Here is an 11,176-nt window from a genome sequence, read left to right as displayed (position 1 = left end):
TTTTTCTAATATAGGATTTTGCTATGTTTTTTTTATAAATGAACTTTATCATATACTTAAAAGAAAAATGAAATAAAAAAATGGGGTCACCGTTCATTTAAGCTCACAATCTGCCTCCGGAAGAAGCATACATTTTTGTTAATGTCCTTTTTTCTGTAAAACTAATAGGAAAAATAGGGAAATAGAGGTAATATCGAAATAAAAAAATAACCTAATTACAGAAATCGCTTAAATTTTACAATTATTTAGTTTATGTACAGCTTATATGAAAACAATAATAAAAAAATATAGGTCCCCGATGAGTTAAAAAAGATATTTCAAATTAAATGCCAAAAAATGGCATTTTTGCACCAAAGGGAGGTAATTTGGAGCTTTTTCAATGATATAAGGGACTTATTATTATTTACCCGGGGGGGGGGGGGGCACAGGCACTTGTTTCTATCCATACGAAGGTCGACTATCCATATAAATGGTAATTTTACAAAATCATTTCGTTTTTAAAAAGATAGCATTCTGCCCACAACCGGAAGTAGATACATTGAAAAGACGGTAGTTGAACTTTTGGACATGGTTTAGTGAATTGAGAGTAGATTACCGTGAAGAGGAACACTGTGGGGATTATGAAAGTAGTTTAGTGTTAAAGGAAAATATTCACTGAATCGATTCATATAAGGTAGGGATTTTTAGCATTAAGTTGAAGGGTAGAAAAAGCGTCCCAAGCGGAGACTGTCGTGACCTAAAATTAATTTCGTTAGCCACCTTCTTCTATTTATATGGATAGTCGACCTTCGTATGGATAGAAACAAGTGCCTGTGGGGTGGGCTGGTCATTTGGAAATCATTCAGCTTGAACGAATCGTTTACTCATTTATTGTCACATATCTCACATTTCGTCTAGCATTTCTAGTGTAAGTAACCCCAAAATTTTACATTAGTAGTGTTAATCAACTTTGTATCAAATTCAACTGTTTGTATATGCAGCTTAGATAAATATATGATCATTTATTGGTGAATTTATTAGTCAAAACTATATTCTTTCATGATGCAGTGTAATTTGGATTTCTGTGGAAGATTTTTATACACAAATCGTAGATTTTGTTTTAATTCATACTTATTTTCTCTTCAACTAATTATCTTTGTTAGTGAGTATGGTACAACATGGCAGTTTTACTTGAAATAACGAGTCAAATATATAATCAAATGGGCTTGAATCAATTCGACCAAGAAAGAATTGGAAGCTTTAAAAAAACTTCGCTACTTTAGATTTTCGTTTACAACGGAAGCAGTTTAGGTGGGGAAGAATGTTTACAATAAAAAATCATGCCAAACTCTTATGCGCTTGAAAAGTCAGATGAAAATTAAAATCAAGCCGAATCAGACTCTTATGAAGCTCTTGAAATGCAAGGTACAGGAGATGAGTCTAACGTGTTTGACTTTATAACTGTTAAGCTTTTAGGTACTGAGGGTTATATTGATGTGTGATCAGTGAACTAATTTAATCAGTTACATATACCATGTATACAGGATCATACAGGACACAAATTATTATAATATATGGTAATGAAATAAATATGATCAATGATGGTAAACATATATTATTATTTGATTGTTGTAATGTTCTTTTTAACATTTTGCCCCTTGACGAATGCAAACTACTTACTTCCATGTGCAAAAAAAAAATGATCCCCCCTCTTTGAATTTGCATTTTGACCAGCCCCCCCCCCCCCCCCTCCCAGGTAAAAAATGATAAGTCCCTAAACATTTTAAAAATCATCTGGGGCCAAACCGAACCGATTTTTTGGGTTGATTTTTTTACCATATCATAAAGTAGTTATAACTAATAGTGTAATAAATAAAATTTGTAATAAAAAAATAAAGATTCAATTTTTTGCTGAAATTTTTGTACCCACGAGTCACCTTAAGAATAACAAGATTGAAAAATGAGGTGTCATAGCAGGTTCATATCACCAAAACCAGAAGGTCACACCATATGTTTACGTATATTCAAGCACGTGTATGCACTGGAAACTTACAAACAAGTTGTGCCATTCAAATAATACTTATACCCACAAACACAAACGACCAAACTCATTAGGTACTTTATTTTACAAAAATATTCATATCAAATTTTACTCTCCATTATCTATGACTGCATGAACAGAATCTCCATGATATACATTGTTGACTCCAACATACACAGCTATAACATCAACGTAATGGAACTTTTCTACTTATATATACTAAATTTTTCAACTAATTTGTGTAGTTCGTCTTTAAGTTGTACTGTTACAACACTGTCAAAGCTTAAGGGGATGGTTGGGATTCCGCTAACATGTTTTACCCCGCCACATTCTGTATATTTGGTTTACATTAATTTGGCCGTTAGTTTTCTTGTTTCAATTGATTTAAATTTGTCAATTAATAGTGTTTCTATTTTATCAAAAATTGCAAATTTGTATCAAATATCAAACAAAGGCTTTCTGATATCCGTAATTGTGCAAGAGTATAGCTTTCATTTGATATAACACTAGTTAAAAGAATACGACACCATCATAATTGGAGAAAAACCGTACGTGTATAAAATACTAAGAAGTCTGCTGTCTTTATTTCCAATGGAAAACTTTGATATTTAGCCGTTAAAAACTCGAACATGACAAACATGTTCTCATTTATCAAAAAATCTAACAAATATAGTCTACTGAATCTACTTCCAATGTCTATATGGCTTTCGGTGTTATTTCGATACATATAGCGTGGCTCTGTACTTATAGATCCCGTTATTGTGGTATTGTAAAACATGTGTGTATGCTTGTCGTTCATTTTTGCTATGTGCTTTGTCTGCATGCCTTTTTCTTTTTCTTTGATACATTAATAACGTGGCTCTGTACTTATACATTCCGGCATTGTGTTATATGTTCTATAGTAAATTTGTGTATTCCTGTTTTTAATTTTTGTTAATTTGCTTTGTCTATATGTTATTTTGTGCTTCTTTGTTACATATTTGTTTATTTTTTTAGTGATTAAGATTATAACACAATGTGAACTGCTGAATTGTTTTAATATTTTCCTTTAGAGTTCAAAATGCAGGTGCTACTGGAATGTTGCTTCATTGTAATTTAAAACTTGAAAACTTCAAGCTGAAATAATCTCTTAAATCTCAAGTTCATTAGGATAAATTACTAGGAAAAATGGCAATCAATGTGTCTGAAAGTTCAATTAAACACTATGCGAGGTGTTTTTCTTTTTGTATTTGAGAAAGTTCTGTGTGAAATCTGTTTTATATGAGCAAACAGAACAAGTCAGCCAGTAAGGATGTACAATAAGTGTCCATATCAACTGTCTGCTTAAAAACAATGCACCAATATCATCACTATCAACGATTCTGATCTTATTCAAATTGAAGATCGTGCAATGCCATTTATTTTCTAAATTTCATACTTTACCGCTTTAAGGTAGCACAATACAAAGATGTTTCACTCCCAATCAGAAAACTTTAAACTGATGTAATTCATTTCATCCTTCTTTAAATATAGCATAGCAAACTGTTACTTAACAATTAATTATGTAATAATTATGTCATAATGCAATTATCACAGTTTGAAAGACTAACCTTTCTTCTTTCTTTTGGTACCTCATTTATAAAGTTTAAAGAAAGATGAGAGGAATATCATCATTTTAAGTTGTCCGATTGGGGGTGAAAAATCTTTGTATTGTGCTACCTTAATACCCATGAGACCTGCACTGAACTGTCTAAATATTCGAGGTGTAGACAAAGACAAACAAGCACGAAATGATACTTATTATTAACTTAACACATATTCTTCTTGTGGACACTTTATAATGCAGTTTTTTGTCAATAGAATGAAATGGGTTCACGTGAATATCAGAAGTCAATCATATATTAACATTTATTATTCACGTGTATAGTCATGGCTTTTTCTGCCTCTTCAATCATGCTTGTGATGAAAATTTCTTGAATTTACGCTGTTAAAAGAAAATTACTAGCATTAATGTTTTTGCAAGAAACAATAAATAAAAGGGAAATAATATTAATGAAGTAAAAATAGTTTTACTGCCATGAGATATTTCTGAAATATATTTTGACCACTCAAGCATTCAAAATGACAAAGGTATGCATAATTTCAACTTTAATTCACACATGCTTTACTCGCCCGAATTTTAACTAATTCTGGAAACGGCAAAAGTTTGTTAAATTCAATGTATTTGATTTAAAAAGAAATACATTCAATAAATAAAAAATAATACAATGTGCAATGGTGTTACTGTTAGTCACTTCGAAGAACTCAACTAACTGCCTGATATATATATGTATATATATATATCATAATTATAGCAAAATTGAATCTTTAACTCACTATATACATGTAACGTTGTGACCTAGTATATTTGTTCTTGAGTGTCAAAATCGAACGAAGAACTGTGTGTGCAGCTTTAAATGGGTAGCATATTTTGACCCTGTTCATTAAGTGGTCATCATGTTGGGTTTATTTTGTGTGTTTTAGTTTTTAAACATTCTAGATAGGCAAAGGAGGATTTTGGCAATTACAAATGGTACCATTTAAAGAGTCGATACTATGGCAGGCTGTCTTGACCATAAATATTTTTATTTTGTTTCTGTTTGTCTTTGTCTTTGATTTTAAGTTTTTTATGGGGCTGATAATATGGCATGTTGTCCTGCCTAAATGTTTTTGTGATTCTTTTTAGTTTATTGTATGTATATAAATCTCAAAATAACACGATCCTTTTTGACAATTATTCAAACTAATATTGCCTTTACAAACAGAGTTGGTTTTTTTTATCTGGAATAAAACAAGTTCAAAACAAACAGCTCTACATTATGTTCGTGACAAATTAAATAATTTAACATTCTTCGAGATCTCCTATTTGAACTTAACGCTACCTTTTTTATGTTTCGACATTATATTTTTTCATAGTTTTACATACAGTCCGTATAAAGTATATATTTCGGCATTATTTTATGATCTCTGACATGCAAGTCGTTTATATTACATATTTTTACTTACTTGTCATTGGCATCTGTGTGGTCATTGGATCAAGTGTTGTCATATTTGATCCGCCTGCAGGATCTGATGTCGTGCCAGCTGCAGCGACAGTTGAACTAGAGGCCCACTCCATCGCTGAAACAGATTTTTTTCAAAAGACATTAAACGTGTATTTCTATTTTCATAAGAGTATTGTTTTGTCTTATTTAGTTGAAGTATGTGAACGTTTTCAAATGTTCATTCCATTGAAATATAGGACGTTATGCAGGGTGAAAGTATAAATACATGCAGTTTATGTAGTTCATAAGTACTGAATTTTGACATCTGTACGATTCAGACTTCAAAAAATGAGCTAATGTTTTTTTTTTCTAAAAATGGTCTAACATTTCAAAGCGGTTTTATACTTTTACCTTTGTTTAAATTTATTTATTTACTTATTACGTGAATTATTCATCCCTTATTTTATTAACTATGTATTTGCATTTTATCACAGATCAAATTTTTTTATTGAGTTAAGCCTTCCAATTGATATTTTATAGTGTGTCTTTCTATGTTGTGATGTTATACTATTGTTTCAGAAAAGGGAGAAGGTTTGGTACCATTAAAACGTTTAATCCCACTGCAATTGTTTGCACCTGTTCCAAGTTAGGAATCTGATTTTCAGTTGTTGTCGTCAGCTGTTTATGTGGTTCATAAGTGGTTTTCGTTTCTCGTTTTTATATAGATTAGACTGTTGGTTTTCACGTTTTAATGGTTTTACACTAGTAATTTGTGTGGCCCTTTATACCTTGCTGTTCAGTGTGAGTCAAGGCTCCGTGTTGAAGGTCGTACCTTGACCTATAATGGTTTACTTTTATAAATTGTTACTTGGATGGAGAGTTGTCTCATTGGCACTCATACCACCATATCTTCCTATATCTATATAAAAAGAAGCGGTTTTATTTTCGGTTCTGATATTTTTTTTACAACGGTTAGAGGTTAGATAAAAACAGATAAAAACATCGTGTAAACAGAATCAAGTTTGGACACTGCCTTACTCAGTTTTAAAACTTACTAATTTGGGTTACACAAGCTTGATCTTTGCAGAAACAATGGTCCCCAGGGTGATGAGCACCAATACATGACTGATGGTCTTCGTGGTGCTGAAATCAGATATATATATTCCGTATATAGGTAATTTGAGAATGCAAATTAAGAATGTGTCATAGAGACAACAACCCGACAAACAGTAGAAAACAGCAGAATGCCAGTTAAAGGTTTTCAATAACCAAGAGAGAGTTTCGCTTGGACACACTTTTATAAAAGAACAGTTAAATACAGGTGAGTTTGAGTTATTTATCAACATTATTTCAGTAAACCAACAGTAAAATGACTCCGGACTCGAATGAACTCTAAACCGGATTCGTCGATAGGGTCTTGTATATTCTTATCTGTATTGCATTAGACTTCCGTCTTTACGACAGAAAATTATGTTGTTGTATTTCGATATAGTTGGTATTGATTATTCTCATTTTTGTCAAATTTGAATCAATTTTCAATTGTTCATAAAGCGTTAAGTTTATTAAGTTAAGACAAAAACAATAATTTTCACCATGATTCAAACGATTAGAAAGGCTAAACGTACCCCATGTCCATGATGAGTATAACATTGTCCTGTCTGGTCCTTAAGCATAATCTGACAATACTGAAAAAGATGATAGGATTATGGTTTTGAATGCTAAAGTATGAAAAACTAGAGTTATTTTTTGTAATCAGGATATTTTTATTATCAAAGGTGAACTCGGGTGCTTATTTTATTATTTTCTTTGGTAATTGTGGTTCAGTGCTAGCACTTCGTAGAAGGAATTGTGTGTTTGGTAAACTATTGTGTATGGGAGAATATCGTTAATCTAATGAAGTATAAATTTGTTATTGGAAAATATACGTAAAATTGAGAATGGAAATGGGGAATGTGTCAAAGAGACAACAACCAGACCATAGAAAAAACAACAGCAGAAGGTCACTAACAGGTCTTCAATGTAGCGAGACATTCCCGCACCCGAAGGCGTCCTTCAGCTGGCCCCTAAACAAATATATACTAGTTCAGTAATAATGAACGCCATACAAATTTCCGAATTGTACACAAGAAACTAAAATTTAAAAAAAAGACTAACAAAGGCCAGAGGCTCTTAACTTGGGACAGGCGCAAAAATGCGGCGGGGTTAAACATGTTTATAAGATCTCAACCCTCCCCCTATACCTCTAGCCAATGTAGAAAAGTAAATGCATAACAATACGCACATTTAAAATTCAATTCAAGAGAAGTCCGAGTCTGATGTCAGAAGATGTAACCAAAGAAAATAAACAAAATGACAATAATACATAAATAACAACAGACTACTAGCAATTAACTGACATGCCAGCTCCAGACTTCAATTAAACTGATTGAAAGATTATGATTTCATCATATGAATATCAGCACAATCCTTCCCGTTAGGGGTTTAGTATCATACCATCATAACATATATGAGAAGAACATAACCCGTGGCATGAGTAGGCTTCCAAAAAATTATCTTGGATGACGTATGGTGTAGGTTTTATCACATGTTTAGAATTTTGAATAACCTGTGATTTTTTTTATTGATTTCTATTTAAAGAATGGTTAAATTTCAAATCATGAACCAAAGTTGTAATTTATTGTGTTTTGCTGCTTTACATTACAAAAAATATATATATAAACAGACCATCCGAAGCACCTTTCTATGTTAACCTTAATAAAGTACTATTTGACCAATAGAAATAAACAAAATTATCCAAATCCAATATAAGCTTACTTTGACTAAAAAAGAAGAATTTTATATAAAAAAAAAATGGAGATGTGGAATGATTGCCAAAAAGAGAACTATTTACCAAGGTCAAATGAAGTGGATGAAAGCAATAACAGCCTCCAGTTATGACAAAACTCATACTTATTTTTTTTTATTTCTACGTTTATTTTCAGAGTATTTAATTCAGTAAAGTTTGTTTTAAATTAAACTTATGTAGCTCGAAATATTGTAGGTTAACATAATAAAAAATAGAAGTGTGCTTATTTTGATAGTAACTCACATGTTAATAAACATGTCTGGTTTGCGTTTATTATTTATCCCGTTTCATTTATATGGAATTACAGGTTGTAGTTTTGCACTTATATTTCTGATGTGGAACTAGTGTCCGATATTCCAGCTGATGAAGTCAGTGTCACAAACATGTAAAACTGCGATCTGTTATCCATATAATGAAACGAGATGAATAATAAACGCATGGCTTTTTGTAGGATAGTATAAATTGTATAATTCAGTATATTCTCACTAGAGCTTGTGTGTAATATGTAACTTATTGCATATCTACTTTAAACAAGAATTTGCATTTGACTGTAAATAATAAGTTTTATTGGCACATACAACATCGCTTTAATACACTACTTAATTAATGTCAAAAGAAAACAATGAAGCGCTTTGTAGTGTACCTATATTATCATGATATCGTTTAATGAATATCAAAAACTAGTTATAAAGTTCTAATTATTTTATTAAATGTTTCTGTAAAAAAAATACCTTTTTAACGTCTTCCAAAAATTTATTTATTGGAAATAAACTGTTTGATTTGGATGGCCTTTTTTTTCAAAATTAGGGAAGAATAGTTCTTACAATACACATTTGAAATTAAAATAATACAACATTTATATTCTTGCTATACACAAATTTAGGCGTTATGTTGTTACCTTATTTTTGTATTTAATTGTTTACATTCCAGTAATAAAACTTATGATTTTCTTTATCCGAAAATTAAGTAGAATGGAAGAGACTTATTCCTAAGTGCCGCGCTTTCAACCTAACCAATCAATTTCTCAGTAAAACCAAACATAAGGGTGCCATTTTTTTTTTTAAAGTATAAGCTTTTAATTTTGAATGAACATAAGTGTATCTATATCAACAGCTTATTATAGTTTAAACCTGTATCAAATTTTCGTGATTTTTAAACAAACGTGAAAACAAAATTAAGTTGTAGATTTCGAAAAAGAGGCGGCTAATGCCGCTACAAGGCAGCACTCGAACCAGCAAAGTGGAGAGGGATTAATATAAGTTGCAAAACTTGTTTCCCAATCCACCACATGTATGATAAATATGTTTAAAAAAAACAAACTTAATTAACTGACCTGTTGATCCACGTTGCATGTTGATCCAAAGCAATCAATGGCAACAGTATAACCTAATATAATAAGAAAGATACAGTATTATAGATAGATACTTTATTCTCTAAAAACTAGATACAAGTTTACTGAGAAACATACAATATAAATACAGACACAATAGTTAAGGTAAACAAATACCGTAATTATGATGACATACATGTTTAGTAACATGTAGAATTAATGATATAAGAAGGAAAAATGATCGGTAAGATGCTTATGAGATTACATTTACATGGAGGGACAAACTTTTTTTTATTAATAAATAAACACAGTTTCCTTAAGACAGATTGTTTTTTACTATTTAATAATGAGCAAAATGAAATTATATTTGGATTATTTGAAAACTTAATTTGTAGAAATAATTGTCTTTCGTTCTTCAAATGCGAACAGCATATGTATACATATACAACATTTCAAGAATTTCAATTCAATAAAGTGTAAAATATATACTTATCTTCTAAATGTGATTCGAATTTTGCAGTAAGCAACATCACACAGGAAAATAATAACCAATGAAACTTCAATTTCTAAACAACGTCTTAAAAAAAGAACGTTTTCACATGCATGTAGTTACTATATAGTATGTGTTATAAATTCGTTGATATTACATTGTGTTTAGCCTGATGATTGATGCCACAGATATATAAGTATAAATGTACGTCCATTTCACAACTTGCTAGATATAATCTTACCAACAGCCAGCACTAAAACAAGAACAACGCTTATATTAACCATCGTGTTATGATTGTCTAAAGTGGTAAAGCGAGACTGCATCATTTATTTATATATGCAAATTTTCTGGATGGTTGGATAACATTTATTGACCTAACGAAAGGTTAACTGAATTCAACACAGACCTATTTTCCTTATTCGTGATGGTCTATACATGGCCGAATTGTTCTTAATGTCATGGGCAATATACAAAGAGAAATCATACCAAAGTTTCAACATGTGTCATTACTTAACTATTATGTTAACCGTACCTTGGTCATAGATTAAACCTTTAACTTAGGATAGTGATAGTGTATGAACGCTTTGTCAGAGTTTAAGAATTTTTTAAGGATATGAAAAACAACATAGTATTGCAAACTTAGCCATTGCGTTGTCAGTTTATTTTCGATCTACGAGTTTAACTGTCCTTCTCACTGGTATCTTTCGCTCCTTTTTTTTTTCGTCATTTGATGAAATTTCATTTAATTTCGTCACTTCTGGTGGAAGTTGCATCATTGTAAATCATACCGCTCTATACAGTCTGATGGCGTTGTCTTCAATAAACGAGAATCGGGACAAACGATAATGAGACAGCAAGGAAATATAAAACATAAAAAAGTAACATTCAGCCTAGCTTTGTCTTTCATAAATATCTCTTTTGACAGTGCCTAGGTTTTTGCATTTTCCCCCGGATATCTAGGTACATTCAATATCAGAAGTTTGCAAACCGAAAACATACCTTCTCTTAAACAGAAAACCAAAAGTACATAAAGTGGAAAAACAAAGTCTTGTAGAAAAACTTAGTTCACTTTACCGATCTTGTTGATAAATTTGGGATTCACTATCAAAGTTGAGAACCACCAGAGGTAAGCCCTCGGAAAATGATTAGAGCTAAATCCCGTGGAACGCCATTAAGCAAACAACACGAGAGACAATCCCTATTTTAACTTTTCAATAAGTAAAATTGAGAATGGAAATGGGGAATGTGTCAAATAGATAACAACCTGACCATAGACCAGATAAAAAGCGAAGGCAATCAATGGGTCTTCAATGCAGCGAGAAACTCTCGCACCCGGAGGCGTTCTTCAGTTGGCCCCTAAACAAATAAACAAATAAACAAAGTGCAGGTATCTTCTTATGGTTTATTCCTTGAATGCCAACATCCTTTGATCTACCGACAATTTACCTGTAAAATCATGTTGGCGTTCAAGGAATAGGTGCAAAAATTA

General features: G+C 31.5%; 1 protein-coding gene across 1 annotated transcript; it reads right to left on the bottom strand.

Moving 5' to 3' along the window:
• Nucleotides 1-3,893: 3,893 nt before the first annotated feature.
• Nucleotides 3,894-10,048, bottom strand: LOC139512964 (uncharacterized). The gene is made up of 6 exons (XM_071300966.1): nucleotides 9,929-10,048; nucleotides 9,201-9,253; nucleotides 6,648-6,707; nucleotides 6,078-6,165; nucleotides 5,045-5,158; nucleotides 3,894-3,983 (listed from the first exon to the last, which is right to left on the bottom strand). Exons 1-6 carry the CDS (start codon nucleotides 10,011-10,013, stop codon nucleotides 3,979-3,981), a joined length of 405 nt encoding a protein of 134 aa, XP_071157067.1. The 5' UTR covers nucleotides 10,014-10,048; the 3' UTR covers nucleotides 3,894-3,978.
• Between the last annotated feature and the right edge of the window lie 1,128 nt (nucleotides 10,049-11,176).

Source organism: Mytilus edulis, chromosome 2, assembly GCF_963676685.1.
Source record: "Mytilus edulis chromosome 2, xbMytEdul2.2, whole genome shotgun sequence".
In the NCBI taxonomy this organism is placed as follows: domain Eukaryota; kingdom Metazoa; phylum Mollusca; class Bivalvia; order Mytilida; family Mytilidae; genus Mytilus; species Mytilus edulis.
This window is presented reverse-complemented; position numbering and strand designations above follow the sequence as displayed.